At 44.7% G+C, this 23479-nt stretch overlaps 1 protein-coding gene across 1 annotated transcript in view; it reads right to left on the bottom strand.

Moving 5' to 3' along the window:
- Positions 1-1708: 1708 nt before the first annotated feature.
- LOC147663641 (uncharacterized) overlaps positions 1709-23479 on the bottom strand; it is a 225493-nt gene continuing 203722 nt past the window's right edge. The window contains exon 5 of the mRNA XM_086950302.1: positions 1709-4449. Coding sequence (XP_086806428.1) covers positions 2728-3738 — 1011 coding nt within the window. The 5' untranslated portion in view covers positions 3739-4449 and the 3' untranslated portion in view covers positions 1709-2727. The remainder of the gene's footprint in view (positions 4450-23479) is intronic.

The raw sequence follows: 23479 nt of genomic DNA, 5'->3' as shown, positions 1-23479 counted from the left end.
CCATCTGACCGGACTTAACGATTCCATACCATGGAATTCATTGAATTGTTGAACCCTGTTTCCGTTGGACTGGTGGTTCAGTCCCTATCTGTACGTTTTATCAGTGCTATGTCCCCCATAACTTTTGCTATATATTTGCACTAACCGCATACCTATACGCATGCGTAGTCTATGAACACACTCCCAGTCGACTCTGACCATGCGTGTATGCGTCACTTAACATATGATTACGCGCAGCCGCGCCCATTGCTCCACCCCTCTGCAGGTACCGCCCTATACGACTGAGTATAAATACCCGTACGTGCCTGATCCCCAGTCACTAGGGACACCGCAGCAGGACAACAGGTTCACGGAGCTCTCAGACCGGAAATCTCGTAAGTACAGAGATAAGCCCAGCACGACCGCATAGGTAAGCAGCTTTTTCTCCTGACAGGACTGGCTCTAACCTTTGCTTTCTACAAAACCTAGGGTCCGCTCTCCCCTGCCTGGTGACCCATGAGGCTTTAACAGCTAATAGCAAGTGTGAGGATAAAGAAACATTCTTACCTGTTCTCACTCTTTGACTATTTCCCGCTGTTTAGTCCACCACTACCACCCCGTTTTTAACCGCTTTGTAATCACCATTGCCATGTAACTCTCATGGTCACGTTCTAAATCTCGCCGGTAGAGGTCGTTCACACACCTTAACTTGCCGGCAATGCGTTGTGTTACAAGTATAATATACTCATTTGACTTTACCCTGTACGTCTGTCTTCGTCCTTTTTGTTTTGTGTACAGTAAAGCGGAGGGAATCCCCCTCCACACACGTATAGCACCTTAGCGTGTGCGACACCTTTTAAACTCATTTCACTTAATATAATTTATAGTTTCACCCACACACTCATTGGTCCTGAGGAAAGCCAGTTGTAAACATAAAAGGCCTGGCTGAAACATGTCGACCACATAGGACGCGGGAGTTCATAATTCGCTCCACCGCGTCCGTTTGCCTTTTTATTCGCTAGCGTGAGCCCAGCTATTAAAGTTTTCTATATACCCTCGGGAACTGGGATCTACTGCATAGCTTTTCATTCACCTTCTTACACACCCCCTCACAGCACACTCAGAAAAGTATACCAGCTCCTCAGTAATCTGGAGTCGAAGCACACCCGGGACACATTCGGTGTCACTGTGGTGGGCCCGATGATGAAGCATGCCACCGACTAGGTCGGTGGGTGAGGGCTTAACAACCAAACCAACTGGTTTGCCATCATACGTACTGAGTCTCCCTACAACACAACAAAGCTAGTCCTTTATTGATAGATACATATTAAATTGGGGATCTGGACTGGCTTACCTAGTCCTCTCTCTCCGTTTTGATTTGCTGATTATAAAACAGCACACAGTCTACAGAGAATGAATGTTTTCACATATCTTTTATAGTCATCATACATTTTAATAGATAACATGAGTGCTTTATTTATTATGTGAAAGTCACTGAAGTGGCTGCTTACCCCTAAGAGTGATTTCTTATTTCAGATTTTTGAGAATATTAGTATTATTCCCACCTTCTGCTTCTCCAAGGTAGGTTTTATAGAAATACAAGCTGGCATAAAACCGCAATAGATGGCAGAAAGGCTGTGTCAGACATACTGAGCTATGTTTGGTAAAATAAGTAGCATTACATTTGGTAGTAACATCACTTTTTAATAAAGGGACAAATGAGTGAATAGCATGTAATAGATGGTTATTTTTATTATTTTGTGTAGAGATCAACAACTATGCTCATATTTAGATTTTATCCTAGGATATTTTTTGACAGATGTTGTTAGTGGCATGCCTAATTTGCATGTTGTGTGCCAGCTTGTGTTGGCTCTTCTTGTTCTTGTCACTCCCCTGGAATAGAGCCTCTTTACCATCCTTCTGATTGGATGACTTTGATACTTTCACTGCTCGCTATGAGGAACTACGCGTCTATTTTTGGTTAAGAGTTCCATGGGAGTGCATGTGTTTTGGGTTTATGGATTTACAGGTTTTATCACGAATCCCGAAATCTAGCTGTGAAGATCCTTGTTAGTCCAAGCGTTGCTCATAGTGTTGCTTTTACCAGTAGTATGATCAGATATGCTTGCATGGTTTTTTCTTGCACTTTTTAAGAGCACTGTTTCACTCAATTAAAAAACAACTATATTTCTTTTTTTTTTGTCCAACTTATGCTAGTCTTCTAATATGTTTCCAAGTATTTCATGGTTTTCCCTTAATGTAGAGAAGAAAAGACACTTTCATAATTCCGTAAATATCTATGTTTTTCTTCATTCCTGCAAGTCGGGTCTTCTATCATCTACTTTTTATTATCTGGTTCTGGAATGTCCCACTTAATTGTAATGTTATAATTTTCTGTAATTCGTTCATCTCTCAATAACTGCACTTGTTTACTCCTGTGTGTATCCACAGTTGGGTCACTATTATTGGCCTTACATTCTTGCCAAATTCTCTACATCTCTAGGATTATTTCAATTGTTCAATGAAGGTGTGTTTTTGCTTATGGCTGTGCAGAACTCATAATTGACTAAAGGCTTTCATACATTCAGTACACTTGTGTGGCTTTTACCGTGGGAGTTCTCGGATTCTTCCTTAGGTTTGAGGAGTCACTGAAAGAACTTCTACACTCAATACAATGGTAAGGTTTTTTCTGTGTGTGTTCGCTGATGACTATGCAGAATTGATAATTGACTAAAGCTCTTCACACATTCATTGCACTTGAATGGCTTTTTCCCCTGTGTGAGTTCGCTGATGTCTGTGTAGGACTGATGACTGACTGAAGCTCTTCCCACATTCAATGCAATGGTAAGGTTTTTCCCCAGTGTGTGTTAGCTGATGGCACTGTAGGTCTGATAATTGACTAAAACTCTTTCCACACTCATTACAAAGGTATGGTTTTTCCCCTGTGTGTGTTCGCTGATGTCTGAGTAGGACTGACGTTTGACAAAAGCTCTTCCCACATTCACTGCACTTGAATGGTTTTACCCTTGTGTGTCGCTGATCTGTTTGTAAACATGATAACCGACTAATGCTCTTAACACACTCACTGCACTCAGAAGGCTTTTCACCTATGTATGTTTGCTGACGACTCCTAAATGTTAAGGAATGTCTAAAACTACATCCACATTTATTGCAGTGGTATGGTGCTTTCCCAGTGTGTGTTCGAAGATGTCTTTGGAGATGTGATGACTGACTGAAGCTCTTCACACATTCATTGCAATGGTATGGCTTTTCACCTGTGTGTGCTCGCTGATGCCCTTGGAGGTGTGATAACTGACTAAAGCTCTTCATACATTCATTGCAATGGTATGGTTTTTCCCCTGTGTGTGTTTGTTGATGTCTTTGGAGGTTTGATAAGTGACTAAAGCTCTTTGCACATTCATTGCAATGGTATGGTTTTTCCCCTGTGTGTGTTCGTTGATGTACTAGGAAGTTTGATAACTGACTAAAGCTCTTCCTACATTCATTGCATTGGTATGGTTTTTCTCCTGTGTGTGTTCGTTGATGTCTTTGGAGGTCAGATAACTGACCACAGCTCTTCATACATTCAGTGCAATTGAATTGTTTTTCTCCTGTGTGCGTTTGCTGAGGGCGCTTTACTAGTGATGACAAACTAAAGCTCTCGGTGCATGTGTATGATTCTTTATTCTTGGTTAGTGTCTCTGGATTGGGTATATATTTGTCTACATCACATAACTGTGTTTCCTGAAGGGTCAACATGTCTGTTAAAGCAATTGTGTTTTTCTCACACTCCCTAAATGTGTGTGCTATTTTTCACATTTGGTTTCCGATTTAACAATAAAGTGCAAAGGGCACCAAATATCTGTTACACTCATAATGTGTGTTATACTTCTTTGTGGGTGATAGTGCCTTTAGAATGGCTATTGGTTTTGTACAGCTAGGGGTAAAGATTAATCTTCCTTCTGGTTTGTGCAAATTGGGACAGAGGTTTTCATTTTATTTAGCAGAACTCGACTTCCATTTAAACTTCAGTTGTCCAGCTCCACTCCACTTTTCTTTTTTCTGCTTCCTGTGGTTTGGCCAGAAATAGTTTACAATACACATAAAAGACTGAGTAGTAGTAGTCATTTTACGGAGCAAAGCACTGCTGTAAGCACATCACACCGATCCCATGATCAAAGCTTGTACTGGATACTTTTTTTATACAATAAGAGATTATCAGTGGTGTTTCCTAAATCTTCCAGAGTTCTTTTCTTGGTCTTGTGGCGTGGAGGTGCACAGCTCAGACTTGTATATTCACTGAATTGCCCTTAACTGCTTCTTCCAAGATCTGTCAGTTAAGGTTCAGGTTCGTCTGTCTATGACCGTGCTGATGTTTTCCTGAATACTGGAGCCCAGTTTTTCATTGTTCTTGCAGATTTACAGTAATATCTTCATTATCCATATTCATTTTTATTCAAGGCTTGTTTTCTGTTGGATGTAAAGAGATGTATAATTACTACATGCAAATGTACTGGAATGTGAATATACAATGTTTAAATGGTAGTAAAAGACATCTTGTCTTTACCGTTTTTTAAACTTAGTAGGGGATATTCCCTCATACTCAGATATTTAACTAGAAGTTCTGTTTAGCACAACACATCTTATTGACTTCAGAAAAGGAGGTGATTTGTCAGTGTTCACAAAGTAACTCAGTGAAGACAATGCACTCAAGGAGCACCCACTTGCTACAGGCACAAGTCTAGGTAGATGCAAATGATCAAGATTTTATTTGAACAAGAGCAGATTATGGAAGAAGATGGATCAGGATGTGCTGCTGTTTCTTCAGTTTCAGGAAGTGTATAACAATGGTAACTCTTCGGGAAGTATATAACAAGTATATAACAAAACTAAAACTTCAGGAGGTACAAAACAAAGGTAACTCGGGGTGCATTTTTTCCAAAGCAGTGGAGCGTCTGCCTGCATGCAAATAGCAGAAGACAGGTACTGGCCTGATTGTCAAGTGCCCGTGGTTAGCAGTGCAGGGATAACAAACTAGGTGCATAGGTACCTGAGAGGTACAAGCAGAGGAGGTGTTCACATGGGGTGCTTATGAGGTACAAACAGAAGAAGTACAGAGGCAACTGTTTATGAGGTACAAATACAGAACGTGCACAGGCAGGTTCTTGTGAGGTACAGTGAAGGTGCACAGGTAAATGCATAAGATTTTTTTAGATTTTTTCAAGATTTTTATGAGTTACAAATAACTCCTTGTTTTTGATTCTGCAGACTCCGCCGTAGCGCCACACCAGCCGCAAAGGGCCGGGCCTTGCTCCGCCTGTTTCCCGGCCGGACTTGGCTCCGCCGGGCCCCTCCCACCACCAGTGACTTCCACAACAGCGCCAGGAGACGCATAAAGGCAGCGCCAGGGCTGAGTCGAGTGGGGGTCCTTGTTTTTGATTCTGCAGACTTCACGGCCGGGCATTGCTCCGCCGTAGCGCTACACCAGTCGCAAAGGGCCGGGCCTTGCTCCGCCTGTTTACCGGCCGGGCTTGGCTCCGCCGGGCCCCTCCCACCACCAGTGACTTCCACAACAGCGCCAGGAGACGCATAAAGGCAGCGCCAGGGCTGAGTCGAGTGGGGGTCCTTGTTTTTGATTCTGCAGACTTCACGGCCGGGCATTGCTCCGCTGTAGCACCACACCAGCCGCAAAGGGCCGGGCCTTGCTCCGCCTGTTTCCCAGCCGGACTTGGCTCCGCCGGGCCCCTCCCACCACCAGTGACACCCACAACAGCGCCAGGAGGCGCATAAAGGCAACGCCAGTCCCTCGTCCCGCGGAACGCACGCGGGACGCGCCCGGCGAAGCCCGGGGAAAAGGGCGGGCCCTCTGTGGCCCTCTAGAGACCGAAAGAGACTGGACTGGGCCACCCCCCTTGGCTTTGTGAACACACCAACTAAGGTAATCGATCGCTCTGATGGAGGCTAAACGTAAGGCTGCGTAAGGCTGCGGCCAAAAAGACACCAATGCATACACGATCTGCAACCAGGAAATTAACACTGCCTACCCTAACCGCAGTTGATAGAATGTTGCAGCAAACAATTAGGGTTGTTGTGAATGCGATTGAAAAACACTGAAAGACTATCTCTACCACCCAGTATGTGTTTAAATTCTCAATCGCCACAAATTGCGAAATCCCCTGCAAATACAACTAATGTAACAACACTATCACATGACTCGATGCTATTACAATCTTTCGCAGGTCTGCCAGGGAATGATTTAAACCATGTTGTTGCACCACAACCTTTAGAACCTACTGTGTTTTCTGCTAGGGAGAGTAGATTATCATTAACACCTAATTTGATAACAAGTGATATACCCCAACCCCCAATATTGAATGACGTGCCTAATGATACAGGGGAGATGGACGGTTGTGATATCAATGACATTATCCCTATCCCTGATTCAACTAACACTAGTCTGTTAAGCAGTGTGACTGACCACGGGTCTACTCGGCCCAAAGGTAAACCCACTCACAGTAGGAAGATGTTGTTAGTTAATAAACTGGGCAAGAGATACAGATGCAAAAGAAAGAAAGTAACCCAAACTTCCACAGATCATGGAAGGGAGGGAGAGGTATTGCAACATAGCTCAAGGAGAAACTAACCACAATTAACATAGAGGGACTGACGCAACATATAGAGAATATAATAAAATCCTACATTACACCAGTGACCGAAATTTTAGAATCCCTTAGTAAACAAGCATTTACAATGCAATGGTTTTGCCTTTGTTAAAGTTAGAGCTATAGGCATTGCTCTTGAAATTATTTTTATTTATGTTTTTTTTTACATAAATAAATGGCATTGTCATTTACAATGCCACTAGCTTTATCTCTCGCAAATGACACACACAAACACACACAGAGCCCCCCCCCACACACACACACACACACAGAGCCCCCCACACACAGCCACACAGAGCCCCCCACACACACAGCCACACAGAGCCCCCCACACACAGCCACACAAAGCTTCCTACACACACAGCCACACAGAGCCCTCCACACACACCCAAACAGCACAAGCAGGCAACAGGGGCACACAGAGGCACAAGCAGGCAACAGGGCACACAGAGGCACAAGCAGGCAACAGGGGCACACGGAGGCACAAGCAGGCAACAGGGGCACACGGAGGCACAAGCAAGCAACAGGGGCACGAAAACGGAGGCACAAGCAGGCAACAGGGGCACACGGAGGCACAAGCAGGCAACAGAGGCACACGGAGGCACAAGCAGGCAACAGGGGCACACAGAGGCACAAGTAGGCAACAGGGGCACATACAGAACCACACATACAGAACCACACATACAGAGCCACATACACAGAGCCACCCACACACCCAGGGGAGCAAACACAGCGAGGGGGCAGGGAAGCAAGCACAGCGAGGGGGCAGGGAAGCAAGCACAGCGAGGGGGCAGGGAAGCAAGCACAGCGAGGGGGCAGGGAAGCAAGCACATCTATGGGAGGAGGAAAACGCATGCAATGCAACTCACCCAGCTCTACACCAAATGACACTGCAATCTGACTTACAGCCACAAAGGAGCCTGCATTATCAACCGTCACTGGGAGGTTAACATGCAAGACAATGCAACATAGCCAGGAGGCAGCATGACACGGGACACAGACAGAACCATCAGTTTTTGGGGCGGGAGAACCAATAAATCAGTAGACTGTCCTGTTAGATTGAATCCACTGGGGGTGGCGGGGTGACCCCACCATAACCGAGCGCAAAGACTATTGGAAGGTGTGTGGGGGGAGGGGGGGAGTTAGGCCACAAACATCTGAGCCCTGGAGGAAATTCCTGTTATCCAATCACAGCCTGATCTAATTCCTCAGTATGGATAATAAAATGTACGTGCCCAGTAGTTAGTAGGAAAAACAGCACGTGTAATGAAACCGACTGAGGACAAAAACCCCAACGATACACAATCTTTAATTTGTTTGCAGACAAGCTCTATTAATGTTAAAAGTTGCTCGTGATCTGACATGTCATGGTGGGTGAGAGACACTGAGCCGGAATATAGCCTCGAATGTCTGAAACTTCAATTCTGAGTTTCCCTCTAAACAGCATGTTTTAAGTGTGGTGGGTCCTGTAGGGTTTCAGACATGGCAATAATTAAAAAACAGACATCGATTCCCTGGAGCACCATATATCCACCCACGCCTCTAACTTTACTAGGAAAAGCATTGATCCATTTCCCAACTATTGACTGAAAACCCCTTAAGGTATTTAATACAGCGCCTGGAGACCCCCACGGGTGATTAGCTGTGCTTTACAAATTTATTTTATTTTATTTTACGGATTTGTAGAGCGCATGGCTGCCCATGGGCGTCCCAGCGCTGATAGACAAGAACCTGGTGTGACGAGCCTTATGGGAAAAGCCATGTTTTGAGCGCTCTACGGAAGGAAAGAAGGTTAGGTTGGGCTCTGAGGTTTGGGGGAAGCGAGTTCCATAGTTTAGCCGCGTTATATGAAAATCAGCAATGCAATCCCCGTTTACATTTTACTTCATCCTGCATTGTCCAGGAGTATTTGCTTTTTTTTTTGTTTTATAAAAGTTTGCGTTCTTATATTGCTGTTCACTAAACATAGGACTCTTTCAGCACATACTGCCTCTTTGTGTCTGAGTGAATTCAGGTGGTAGGTGGGCGTTTACGGGCCGCGATGGAGCGCTCTGGAAGTGGCGTCAGAAAGCAGCGCACGTTTCCCCCAGTGACTAATTAATACAGCTGTGCAAACGATATGCTCATTCAATCTGTGATGGCTGCCTATTTGTCAATCATATTTGTGGGGAAATGTGAAACAAATAGAAAGATGTGCGAAAAAAAAGGCACACATATCTACCAGGGTGAGACACTGAAGAAGACAAGTGGTACCAATGGGAGAGCCGGGGCGACTGCACCCCTACAAATACCACCTCTTTCACAGACCTTAGCAGAGTTTAATACAAGGTCTCATTTTCAGAATATAAACATTTTCAATAATAAGTATTCACAACAAAATCACTGTGGTTATTCATTTGCCTGATACAACTTGCAAAAAACTGGCAAAGCCAATCGGCCTGGCTTGTTTTATGCAAATGTTTGTTGTAGAGTGATATGTCTGGCAGCAATAAGGGAAAGGTCACACCGATCCATTCAAATTGACTGGTCAGGATTTTAGTTGACATGGTTTTCAGCCATACTGTAAAATTACATAGGCCAGGTCTCCTGTACAAGATTCCTACCATAAACACAATTTTCGTACAATTAAAGAGGTGGTTGAAAAACAAAAACACACGTGTAACTGGTAGCTGAATTTCGCACTAAAGGAGGGGTCAGTAGGGGTCATTGAAACAAACCAGCAAGTGAAACTGTGGGAGGACCCCTGCCAGCCGGAACAGGGAGGACAAGGGTACCCCGTGAGGAGGGGGCGTCGAAAACAAAGAGAAGGGAGGGGGCAGCGAGGACAAAGGGTAGCACTAGACATGAAACAGAAGAGATAGGCCGAGGCACAGAGGTGTTTTAAGCCCTTTCGCCGCTACAACCTAGAGTACCTGTTTTCAAATGCCTAGCACCCCCTCTAGGACCAGTGCTCCTAATGAAGGCGGGGCGGGGGGCTTCCTGTCATTGTGATGCGAGGCACATAAACATCGTTCAAGGGCAAACGGAGGGAGGGGTGCTATGTCTGATAGCAGTTTAGGGTCATGAAAAGAGATTTAACCCCCAAAAACATCCCTTGTGCCCAAGTAGACAATAGAACTATCACAGCACTGATACAATTGATCAAGTACACCGTCCTCAACAAAGTGCTACAAATAAAGGTACGTTTTGTCTCGCCGTTGCCTACGTTAAGCATCAAGCCTTTGTTGACCCCACAAGTCCGGGCAGCAGATAGATGGTTTAAATGTGAAGGGGGCTCTCCCGGTAACACCCTGTCTCCCAATAACGGACAGAGTGTATGCACGACGATATGTCACCGTTAAAAACAATTAAAACTTCCAAAACCACACCAGCGGTGTATTGAAACGAGTCACTACACAACGTTCAGCGTGGAAATAAAATACAAATTACAAGCAAATAAATGTGAAAATCATGAATATACAAGAAATGCCTGTGTTTACTGGGGAGGAGGATCACGCAATCCCAGTGCCCCCCCAGCCTCTTTCTATTGCAAGTCGTGACCTACTGGTCACACTGGCAGCTGGGGACTTTTTTTTATCATGAATGTAATTTTTTTGTTGGAAAAACTCAAATTTCCCTCAGTCTGTCCTCTTCTCTCCTTAAAAAGGCAACACTGAAAACTTTGTGCACGTTAACGATCCCGAAATAAATCCAGGCTGCGTGGAAGCAAAAAACCAGCCATCACTCAACAAATATATTTTTCAGCGTTTGCACTCTTATGGAGGAGTAGCTCTTATTAAAAAAAATCATTATTCCAGCCTAATTAATGCCACGGTTAATTATAACACCATGATGTCAGCGGTTTTAATTAAGTATTGGCAGTGTTACAAGAAAACTCCTCTCTGCCTGTTCCTGATTGACCTGGGAGTAATTTAGCTGCTTACCAGAGTGTGGGCTGAGCTTTGCTGGATGTTTGTGGGTGTCTGCAAAGTTAGGACGTGTGCGTTACATTAAACAAACAAGTTGCATTTCTATTGCATTAATGCCCCCGGGAATGGGAACGGGGCCGGAAGACGAGCCGAACATGCATAAAAAAACGCACGGGCACCAGCGGGAGGGGGGCGGGAACGGGGCCAGAGACACGGAGAGCGAGGCAGCGGTAGGGGGGCGGGATCAGGGTCCGGAGACACGGAGAGCGGGAGAGAGGGTGGGAACGGGCAAAAAAAAAAAAATCAAGCAAAAAAAAAAGCAAGCACTCACCTGGACTTCTTCCGGGTGCCGTCAATGCCGGACCAGATTCGGGGGCGTTCCCATGAACAGGCTTTCGGCTGACATAGCCAAAAGCCAAAAATTCTCGGGAACGCTCCCGAATCTGGTCCGAGATTGGCGGACAGAGTCTTCTCCCAATGGCTAGCCTCCATTTATGGAGCTAGCCAATGGGAGAGTGGGGACGGTCCAGTCCCCACACACAGAAATCATTAAGTTTTTCCTAGCGCACGCGTTCTTCGTACGCATTGGCTAGGCAAAACCTAAAAAGTGGAGAACTTGGAAAAACTAGGCATAGCCAACTTAGACATTCTAGAACATCTGGGCATGCAAGTCAAGTCCCCTACTACTAATATACCAACAGGGAGACCGAGCAAAAACACTCTAAGCAGCACAACTAGAGTCCCTAGTATACCCACTATGGCAGTGACCCCGGTAGCAACCACAAGTGGAGTGAAAATGTTAAATACCATTGCCCCAAATGTTACAACGGGCCAGAAAGTCGCAGCAGGACAAAGGGAGACAGGTGGCCCCAGTTACAACAACACAATCTTACCAGCACCTAGGCACCACATTAACAATACCATCCCTGCTATGATTAACCTCCCACCGGAATGTAGACCATATGTAGCTATCCTTGCTAATGTCCCTAAACTGAAGCCTACCCAATTCGAAAATCAGGAAACACTGAAAAACAAAACTTTGCATTGGCTCGTGAAAAACTGTGGATTCCCAACACGAGGTGCAAATCAGATGTTTCCACACAAAGAGTAGGTTGGGTGGGACCAAGTAAAAAAGAAATAAATGGGGACTGTATAGTCATAAACTATAGGGCCACTGAATGGGCAAGAGACTCAATCTTAAATGCACCAATGCCATCTAATCATGAATATAACACCACGTTGTTCCCACTTGACTACTTCTATAGGAACCAGTTAGAAAGACAAACCACAACGCAGACTTTTAAGCACCCTAGAGCTGTACACCTCAACTACCCCATTGTACCCTCTGTACCAGCACCACTGTATAATGTATATGACAATTTCACAATTCCGATCTGCAACAGATTTCAGGTGTTTAACTCACTAGAGGAGAACGACTGACTGAATGTACCATCTATGATCCCACTCTGTGAATCTATTGTATCTGGTGAAATAGCTACAACTGAACAAGGGTTAGGGGGTCAAATAGGGTTAGAAGATGTAACTGTGTTAAACACGACTAGCACTGAACAATGTACAAATATCGATGCAATTATGCCAATCGTAACCACCCCTACAGAGACAAGCCCGAACGTGAGCTTAGAAACACTGTCACAGATTGACTATCCTGATGTTACACAAGGCAACCCTACTGACTGTTTAAAGGTCACCACTTGGAATATAGCGGGAATTGCTGCTAAATTAACTACTCCGTTCTGGGATAACTTCATCATACAGGGTTACGATATAATATGTCTGCATGAAACGTGGCACAGAGATCAAATATATTATATAATATCAAATAGGATATACCACCTATAGTGTGACAGCCGTAGCATCCAAGGCAGGTAGAGCAAAGGGTGGTTTATTGACTCTGGTATCCACTAAATTAACGGAATTCAGTACTGGTGGATATGTGGAGGTGGGTCCGCATGCATCAGTTTTACGACTGACACATAACGAATGTAGGGACTTACTTATTGTGAATTTTTATAATATTGTAGGTCCCAACCGGGGTATGATCGTATCGGATGTTGAGCGGGCAATAGAAGAAACACTTGCATTATCAAGCAAATGCCCTGTAATACTCTGGGCAAGATATTTTAATACCCAAGCATGCAGCCACGCTCAGAAGGGGATCTGTGGACACCGAGAGGAGTACCCTGGTGGTGATAGTATTGTCTTTAATCATTTCCCTACAATAACAATGGTAGTGCACTGAACAATCTGGTAGCTAAATTAGATCTGGAACTACTAGATTGTACTAAGAATAACAACGCGGCATTCGACACCGTGTCGCATGCGGTCCTCGCCCAGACTCTCCACTCCCTAGGCATTCGCGGGGCAGCTCTTAATTGGATCAGATCACTATTAGAAAATCGAACGTTTCAGGTATTTTCGCAAACTGCCTGTTCTGATACAAGGACATTTAAACAGGGAGTACCTCAGGGCTCCATTCTTAGCCCGTTGCTTTTTAATGTTTATATGAGTCCCCTGTCCAAGATTGTGGAAGACACTGGGCTTTTAATGTTTTCTTACTCTGATGACTCTCAGCTGCTTTTTTCGCTATCAGCAGCAGACGCTGACAATTCATCCTCCCTACAACTCGGACTTAGTAAAATCGCCGGTTGGATGCAGAAAAACTTTCTAAAACTTAACGGCGAGAAAACAGAGTTAATCGTGTTGGGTAAAAACAAAGATCTTTGGGGACCCCAACACTGGCCATCTGAAATGGGTACCCCCCCAACCCCTGTCGCGCATGCCCGCAACCTGGGAGTCATTATTGACGACTCACTCAGTCTACACCAGCAAGCAGTAAAAACTTCATCCACCTGCTTCGCCATATTGAAATGGCTTAAAAAGATCTGCTGGATGTTACCTGAAAACACCAAGAAAACAGTTGTCAACGCCCTGATCACATCCAGATTAGATTATGGCAATGCTCTGTACCTGGGGGCAAATAAAGCTACTGTCCACAGGTTACAGTCAGTACAGAATGCAGCAGCCAGACTACTCTGGAAAATTCCCATCACTACTCCAACTACCAAATACATTAGGAAACTACACTGGTTAAAAATTGAAAATCGGGTCAAATTCAAATCCCTATGTTTCATGCACAGGATTTCCACCTATCCCGCCCCAAAATACCTACAAAGCCTGATGCGCCCCTACCGTCCCTCTAGATCTCTTCGGTCCTCTACGGCAAATAATTTTGAAATCCCAAAGATCAAGTTGTCACGCATGGGTGGCAAGTCCTTTTCTTTTCTAGGACCCACACTTTGGAATTCAATGCCACACACATTGCGGTCTGAACCAAGCTACATCAAATTCAGGAAAGCCCTAAAAACATGGCTATTCAACATCTAATTCCTGTAACCGCATTGACACTGGGATCTGTCGCGCCGGGAAACCCTTTGTTGGGTAGCTGTGCACCATATAAATGCAAACAAATAAATAAATAAATAAATAAAATAAAAACAACGAGAAGTGCCCAACATTTAGAGGGAGAGGTGCCCACTCAAACATTGACCATATCTTGGTGTCCAATGGTTCTGTCTATTCCAATGTCTGGGTAATAGAACAGCCAGTGAGTGATCACAATAATATATCAATGGAATTAATAGGCTGGGGCCCAAAAACAAATGTGCATGGTAGACCCGTCCAAGGGATTGTGGCTGAGAGACCAAATGGCATGAGGATCAAGTGGATCAAAATAGACCCCAATAAACTAATGGCGGATATTATCCGCAAATGTAATAGAGAGGTAGGCTATTGCTTAGCACCTGGTGTGATCGCGTCCACTTTACTTTCTAATTTTTTGCAAATTACTAATACTATTGAGAATTCCCTGGTAGTAAGAAATAGAAATCCTAAGAGAAATAAAACTGCATGGTTTGATAGGTATGAAAGGAAGGGGTCCAAGACCAAAACAAATAAGTCAAACTTAATTACAATTAATATACAATAAACTCAGAAAGCAAAGCTATTGGATGCAAATGAATTTAATTCGGATTTGCATGCACATCATTTTCAATGTTTGTAACTCATAATACATTTTGTTATAAACATCACAGGTTTAAATGTACGTGCCCACATACACAACAGGAGGGGAAAGAGGGGGATTGAGTGAGGGAAGTGTCAAGAAAAGGGTAGGGGTAATCTGTGTCATTCAGTGACAAGTCATCATTCTTAATTAACAAGACTGTGTACAAGTGGTCCTTATTGATAGAAGGCCACATACGAGGCTCAAATGAGTCCTAAAGTATTACTCATGAACAAAGGCCTGACTCCGCTAGAGCTGTTAGTGTCTTGTTTGGGATCGGAGTAGGTCACGGGTAACGTGGTCAACGTTTCGACCCGGAATAGCCGTAGGATAATGTTCCTTACAAGTCGGGTCTACGTAAGGACGGAGAAGGTTGTGGGTGGGCGCCTCCTAGGGAACAGTTAAGGAACCAAATTAGAAACAAACCCAACCTGTCAATTAATTACAAGGAGGGTGGATAAATGAAGAACATTTCATCAATTAAAAACGTGTTGTCAAGTCGTGCCTAAAGCACATACTTATACGTTAAAGATTCAACAGAGTCCAAACTTAGGCTCACCTATCGCAAGGGGTGAGAGAGGTGGAAAATTGATAAGTCGTCAGATCAATGATGAGCTTCTCAAGCAGTCCAGTAGTCAATTCATAGAAGTGGTGGAAAGATCACCTAAATTAATCAGCCAGGGTATTAACCTATGATTAAGGTATTGTTTACATAATGATTCTGATAAGCACAAGTAGTTTTTATCCGAAGCCTCACCACTTGTACTTTATAGAATTCCAGTTGGTCGGACTGGAGCAGTTCATTAGTCGGTTCTTAAAAACTGGTTGAATGCTATCACCTTGATTAAGGAGACAAGATACTATCATTCGTGGATTTATTACATGTTAGTTCTGGGTGTCAAAAAACATAGTCTGGGTCAGTGAACTCACCACTAATACTTTTATTAGAAAACAATGGAGAGTGGATTCTTCTCATATAGCACATAAATTGTGCTTCGATATTTGTTATCATAGGGTTCTTGATAGATTCTAGCAAAAAATGGCCTGCACATGTAGGACAAAAAACGGAAACAAATTGAAAGAGAATTGGACAGATTTTTATATATTGTCTGAAAATAGTAAAGTCAAAGACAGCTTATCAGTCAACCTTTTACTTGATTACCTCTCAAAAAAGGAGTAGGCTTTTTGTAGAGGAGGTGGTTTGAAAGTTCAGCCTAAAAAAAAATATATATATATATAAGGGAGGCAAGTAACCAAGCCGTGTTTTATTCAAAAGAAAGGAGGTTAATGTTAGAAACACCTTACCAGTCAACATTTTACTTGATTATCTTAGCACAAAAGGAGTTTTATCAGCAGTAGGCGTTGTAGAGGAAGTAGTACGAAAATTCAGCCTAAAAAATGTAAGGGAGGCATTTGTCAGTATCCGTGTTGTATTTACTTCAAAATAAGGGGGGGGAGAAAGGAGGATAAGGCCGACTGTGTCGAGTGCTTACCTTCATAAGCAGACATTCTTTCAACGTTCCTATGCAGGTTCGGCTGCCTCCTGTAAAACAGTCAGGCGACCGAAAATTAGATTCAGACGCCACAATCGTGCCACGCTCCGTGCGGTTTGACAGGGGGTAAAGGAAATATTGTCTTAGTTTACCTTGATGAATACAACCGTTGCGTATTCAATCCAAAAGGTTCACGGTGCAGAGAGTGTTGATGCCGACCACATCAAACCCGGTTACTTCCGGGTTTGTATTTAAGGGTGGGCGGGGCTGAGTGACCGAAGCATCGGACTAGAAAAAAGACTAGTTTGTCTTTAACGGTAACCCAATCCCAATCCTCTTATATGTGGACGACGCTGTCCTTCTTTCCAGGACCCAAAACGGATTACAACATCTGATCAATAGGTTCCACATATTTACCGAAAGTAGCAAGCTGAAAATAAACAAAGGAAAAACTGTCACAATGCCATGTGGCAAGAAACCAAGAAAATGTAGGTCCTTTTTTTTTAGACGGGGAGAGACTGGAATCCGTTAGGAGTTTTTGTTACCTTGGCATCACTTTCTCAGGAGATGGGAAATGGACTAGTGAACAAGAAAGTGTCCTTTTTAAAATGGCTAGGAACACAAGCTGCGTTTTTAGATTTGCTGCCAAATTGGGGGGTCGTAGAATACATGAAATGTTGTCAATATATAACTCAAGATGTATAACATCAGCCATATATGGGGCCGGGATATGGGGCTATAATGCCCAGAGTACAGCGTGAGGAAAACGTGTTTTTAAAACGATTAATTTGTGCCCCGGCAACGGTCTCAACTGAGATAGTACATAGGGAACTTGGAATGAATTATGTTAATGATTTAGTTGCTTTACGACCCCTGTCCCTATGGCGCTCAATCTGGGCAAAGGAAGAGACAAAATGTACTCAGGATGTCATTTCTGATTGTTTAAAGCTCGATCGCCGCTCAAATATCCCCTGGTTATGCCACATACAACACTGGTATAAGACACTGTACGGCCAAAACATCTTTGAAGATTTAACAACGGGGTTTGTGTTGTCGAAGCAGGAGCTCAAAGTCTCATTCCTTAAACATACAGACAGAATTAGAACGGAAAGATATGTAAAACAAAGTACGTTTAATCTATATCTGGAATATAACAACAATGAAGGCTTCCAAATTTACCTAACTATTGTTAGTACCAGTTCCCACCGTTTTGTATTAACACGTTTGCGGTTGGGAATTGTGCAACATCTTGTGGCATTTCCTACAATTAAGAAACCCGGTACATGTTTATGTCCCTGTGATGGCAAATCCAAACAGAGCACTTGTCACTTTTTGCTATTTTCTAACTTTTATACTCCTCTCAGGAATTTTTATCTAAAAACCCATCTTTTTGAAATACAATATGCGTAGTACAAAAACAGTGATGCAATTGATGTTTAATTTAGGGACCCCAGATGTATGTTTCTATGTGGCCACTTATATTTTAAAATGTATTTTGGCACGGAAATCAATTATTGTATGAACTCAACCAATGATGCATTTTTATGACAGCTTTGTATCCCTTTTTTTATATGTAGAAATCGAATATCTTCAATACCTATATCACTTATAGCACTTTATACTGCGAATTTGCACATGTCTTGTTACTGGAATGTAGTGAGAAACACTTCTAGAGCATCCGGTTTTGTGCTGCTAAATGTATACTGCACTTTAGGAAGGATGGTACAGTCACTTTGCACTTTATTATGCCAGCTTGCACATCTACTTCCAGATGTATGCACTAAATAGGCACCTTAACTGCCAGACAAGCGCTGCTATTGTATACTGTGTTCAGAAAGAACGGTATTGCCACTTTGTACTTTATCTTGCCACTTTGCACATGTACTAGTAGAAGTATGCTCCAATGTAAGTTGTACATATGTAAGGATGATTCAACTAATTTTGCACTTTAATATTGCTAAATTTGCACATACATTAGTATACAAATGCACCAAAAAGCACTTTAAAGACTGTCGGATATGTGTTGTTAAATGTATACCGTATTCAAGTAATCATGGCATTTGGCAAACCAAAATTGATATAAATATATGCTGTTTTTATTCTATTTTATGTTGTTGCTATAAGGTTGTATTCATACATACCGAATAAAGCATTTTGAAATTGAATTGAATTGAGTTACAAATAGAGGAGGTGAACAGGTAGGTGCTTCTGATATAAAAACAGAGGAGGTGCACAGGTAGAGGATTATGAGATCAAAACAGAGGAGGTGCACAGGTTGGTGCTTATGAGATAAAAACAGAGGAGGTGCACAGGTAGGTGCGTATGAGATCAAAACAGAGGAGGTGCACAGGTAGGTGCTTATGAGATAAAAACAGAGGAGGTGCACAGGTAGGTGCTTATGAGATAAAAACAGAGGAGGTGCACAGGTTGGTGCTTATGAGATAAAAACAGAGGAGGTGCACAGGTAGGTGCGTATGAGATCAAAACAGAGGAGGTGCACAGGTAGGTGCTTATGAGATAAAAACAGAGGAGGCGCACAGGTAGAGAATTATGAGGTACAAACAGAGGAGGTGCACAGGTTGGTACCTATGAGATAAAAACAGAGGAGGTGCACAGGTAGGTGCTTATGAGATAAAAACAGAGGAGGTGCACAGGTAGAGGATTATGAGGTACAAACAGAGGAGGTGCACAGGTTGGTGCTTATGAGATAAAAACAGATGAGGTGCACAGGTAGAGGATTATGAGGTACAAACAGAGGAGGCGCACAGGTAGAGAATTATGAGGTACAAACAGAGGAGGCGCACAGGTAGAGAATTATGAGGTACAAACAGAGGAGGTGCACAGGTAGGTGCTTATGAGATAAAAACAGAGGAGGTGCACAGGTAGGTGCCTATGAGGTACAAACAGAGGAGGTGCACAAGTAGGTGCTTATGAGATAAAAACAGAGGAGGTGCACAGGTAGGTGCTTATGAGGTACAAACAGAGGAGGTGCACAGGTAGAGAATTATGACTTGAATTTAAAATATTTATATAGCGCTACATACACCGTGCGGTTTCTTGGCGCTGTGGAGACTAAATTAGCAGTAGGAACGCAGATACTGGTAAGGAAACAGGAAATGAGATCAGTTTACATTGGAAAAGGCCTGGGTAAACAAAAAAGTCTTAAGATCTTTACGAAAAAGGGAGTAATGTCTGGCCAGACGTAGATGATCAGGAAGGGAGTTCCAGAAGGATGGTGCCAAGAATGAAAAATTGGCTCCACCCCATTTCTTACGTCTGTAACGGGGTACCTGAAGAAATGATTGAGTGGATGAGCGAAGCTCACGGGCAGGGGTGTACTCTTTTAGCAAGGAGGAAATGAAGGCAGGGGCTGTGCCCTGGCGCGCCTGAAAAACCATGCAACCTGTTTTGAAAAGGGATCGCTCCCTGACAGGTAACCAATGCAGTGCCTTCAGTAAGGGGGTAGAGTGATGAGTGCGGGGGAGACCATGGACCAGACTGGCTGCCTGGTTTTGGACCAGCTGGAGCTTCCGCAAACTATACGCTGGAATGCCGTTGTATAGGGCGTTGGCGTAGTCCAGCCGGGAAATCACCAGAGCGGACAAGATAAGTTTAAGTGCGGGGAGGGAGAAAAAGCGAGAGACAGAGCGAATAGTTCGAAGAACAAGAAAGCAAGAAGAGACAACAGAAGTTATTTGTGAGTGAAGAGTGAGATGATTGTTGATTTTAATGCCCAGGGTCTTAACTGAGGAAGAAGACGTGGGAGGGGGTCCTAAAGAAGAAGGCCAGAATGAAGAGTTCCAAGGACTAGAAGAACCACCCGTGAGAACCAATTCCGTTTTATCGGGGTTCAGCTTCAGATGATTGTGGTTCATCCAGTCCCTGATGAAAATCATAGTAGTCTGAAAATTAGAAATAGAATGAGAAGAGGAAGAAAGGTTAAAGATAAGCTGGAGGTCATCCGCATAATTATAAACGGTGACCTCCAGTTGCTGAAGTGCAAAGATCAAAGGATAGATATAAAGGTTAAACAAAAGAGGGGAAAGAGAAGAACCCTGGGGAACACCACATGTGACCTTGAGTTGGGTGGCCGAGAAATCCCCCAACCGGACTGCCTGGGTGCGGTCCCTCAGAAAGGACGATAGCCAAACCAGGGCTGAGCCCTCGACCCCCGCCGCTCCGACACGGGAAAGTAAGATGGAATGATCCACCGTGTCGAAGGCGGCGGAAAGATCGAGGAGCACCAGGGCCTGGTGATTGTTCTGGTCCATGCCCTCCCTGAGGTTGTTCAGGACCGACACCACGACGGACTCGGTGGAGTGCCTAGGCCGGAAGCCTGCCTGCCGGGACTCTAGGCCCCCATTCACTTCTACATGGGCACTGAGGACCGATGTTACGTGTCGCTCCAGCACCTTGCCCAAATAGGGTAGAAGCGAGATGGGGCGATAGTTAGCTGAAGCAGAAGGATCCACGCCAGGCGTCTTCAGGATGGGCACTATAGCGGCAGATTTAAGTGCTGGGATTACCACCCCCTGGGCCAGAGAGCTGTTGAGAAAGGAGATTGGCGGTTTAGGGCAAGCAGAATAGATCTGTTGCAGAATATGGGCTGGACAGATGTCCGCCGGGGAACCAGACTTTACTTTGGGAAGTATTGCAAGGAACACTTCTTTGGTTAGAGGAGGGATAGACGAGAGACAACAGTGAACAGTCGGGAGAAGGGGCTCAACAAATGAAGGGGAAGGAAGTGGAATATTGGCTTTAATATTGCTGATTTTATCCAAAAAATAAAAATTCAAAGAATCACAGAGGGACTGGGTAGGGGGAGGCTTAAGTGAAGCCCTGTCAGAGTAGGCCAGGTCATGAACGATGGAGAAGATCTCCCTAGATTTGTTCTCCGCCACCAGAATTTTGGCTGAGAAGTAAGCAGTTTTAGCGCCTAGTATGGCCCTTTTGTAGTCGCCAAGCAGAGTCACATATTGGGCTTTTAATAAAGGACAGTAATCCTTTCTCCATTGCCTCTCGGCCCGCCGGAGGGTCAGCTTTTTTATCTTCAGGTCATCGCCGAACCACCGATTTGACTCCTTAGGTCGTCGGGTTGATATCCGACGTAAAGGGGCTACCGTATCGCAGCTTCCAGCAAGCCAGGTATCGATGGCAGCGGCATGAGAAAGAGAAGATAAACCCTCTAGGTTAGGTGCAAGATTCAGAAGGGAGGATGATAGTGCAGAAAGGTCTACCCTATTCCAGTTCCGCGCCCAGGTGTTTTTGGCGAGCGGAATCTTTTCTGCCGGCTTAAGGCGAAGGAGGAAGGAGATCAAGGCATGATGGGACCAGGGGCATGGGGTCACGGACATGGAGGAGACCGAGATATTAAGAGACCAAACCTGGTCTAGTACATGACCGTGAATGTGCGTAGGGGTATGCAGGTGGGAAACAAAATTTAGGGATACAAGTGATTCAGAGAACTGCTTAGAAGCAGTACATTCATAGGGATCGGTGGGCCAATAATTAAAGTCCCCTAATACTACTACTGAAGCGTGGTTAAGCGCTATAGTGGCTAATACGTCCTGAAATGCTGGCAGAAACAGGTGAGAGGACTGGGGAGGACGATACATCAATAAACAGGTGAGCGGGGGAGAAAAGGCAAGAGAGCGAGCCACAAGATGCTCGGTAGGACTAATAGGAGAGGAGGGAAGGAGTTGAAAGTTGTTCTCAAATCGGGCAATAAGAGCCACACCACCCCCTGCCTTGCCCACCGGTTGATCAGAGTGGAGGGCCACATAAGAGGGAGAAAGGGCAGCCAAAAGAGAGGGCAGGGAGGACTCACAGAACCAGGTTTCTGTTAAAAGTAACATATCAGGCTGATGGGTGTCAAGTAGCACAAATAACTCCTGGTGATGCCTTACTGCCGACCTAGTGTTGAGCAGAATGATGGCCAAAGGAGGGGAGAGGGATGAGGGGCCAGGATCGGGAGTGAGGTGCAACGGAGGGATCGAGTGGATAGGGAGGGTATAATGAAAAGTAGGATCAAGCCCAAGAGCAGAGATGTGCCTAATAATGGGCACAGGCAGGGGTCAAGGGCCCTGAATAGTAATTAGGTCCTCGGATGAGTACAAAGGGACATGAGGACGCGCCCCTAACCCCGTCCGGCCGCGGACGGGCGCAGACGGGCTTGACTTAGGCGCCACTTTGGCGCGCCTTCGTCGCGCCCGCTGCGCTCGTCCGCTGCGCTTCCTCATTGGGTACGTTTAAATAGGGGCGGAGCGCTGGGGTGTGGCGCCGAGCTAGGTCGCCTGACCAGCCCAAAGGAAGATGGCGCCCACACACCACCGAGCCCTGAAGAGGTGAGTTTTAAAAGTTAGTCTCCTGTTGACTTGGAGATGGTTAAAACAATGATGAAATCAAGCGCCGCTGCTCTCCTTCAGCAGGGCGTAGCAGTCGCATTCAGTTAAAACACAGTCTCGTTCCTGACTGCAGGCGCGAACCCTCTGCCACCGGGGTCGCCTGCCTCCAATAGCGAGCGATGGAAAGCCACTCCTAAATAGGGGCGGAGCGCGGGGGTGTGGCACCGAGCTAGGTCGCATGACCAGCCCAAAGGAAGATGGTGCCCACACACCACCGAGCCCTGAAGAGGTGAGTTTTAAAAGTTAGTCTCCTGTTGACTTGGAGATGGTTAAAACAATGATGAAGTCAAGCGCCGCTGCTCTCCTTCAGCAGGGCGTAGCAGTCGCATTCAGTAAAAACACAGTGTCGTTCCTGACTGCAAGCGCGAACCCTCTGCCACCGGGGTCGCCTGCCTCCAATGAGTTATAAAGAGAGGAGGTGCACAGGTAGGTTCTTGTGAGGTACAGAGGAGGTGCACAGGTAGGTGCTTATGAGGTACAAACAGAAGTGGTTTACAGGCAGGTGTGCTAGAGCGCGCAGTTTTCCCCAGGTCACCCGGGATACCAATTCTCTAACACGCACTGGGCCCTTGGCGTGAAGAACTCATAAATTTCGTTTGGGTGAAAAACTGGGTGAGGATTTCTCCTCCTGCACGCTGCTAGGAGTAATCAGGTTTGGTTTTACCTCTGCTTACCATGCACCCGACTTACCACAGGCGCAATTCTTTGACGGACCTGGAGCTGTTAAGGAAAAGTAGACAGGCCTAACATCCAATACACCTTAAAATCCGTAACATACTTTCCACAGTTTTTGTAAAATGACCACAGACACCTGATTAAGTTCGAGTTTTTTATATAAGAATTCAAAGTGAAGAAGCCAAAATAATAAGCGATACACAGAGTAATATATCAAACATCAAAATCAGTACCAAAAGGTAACCTTGCACCAAAAATATGACCATTTAGAATATAT

This window comes from Lissotriton vulgaris, unplaced genomic scaffold (genome assembly GCF_964263255.1).
Source record: "Lissotriton vulgaris unplaced genomic scaffold, aLisVul1.2 SCAFFOLD_2100, whole genome shotgun sequence".
Taxonomy (NCBI): domain Eukaryota; kingdom Metazoa; phylum Chordata; class Amphibia; order Caudata; family Salamandridae; genus Lissotriton; species Lissotriton vulgaris.
This window is presented reverse-complemented; position numbering and strand designations above follow the sequence as displayed.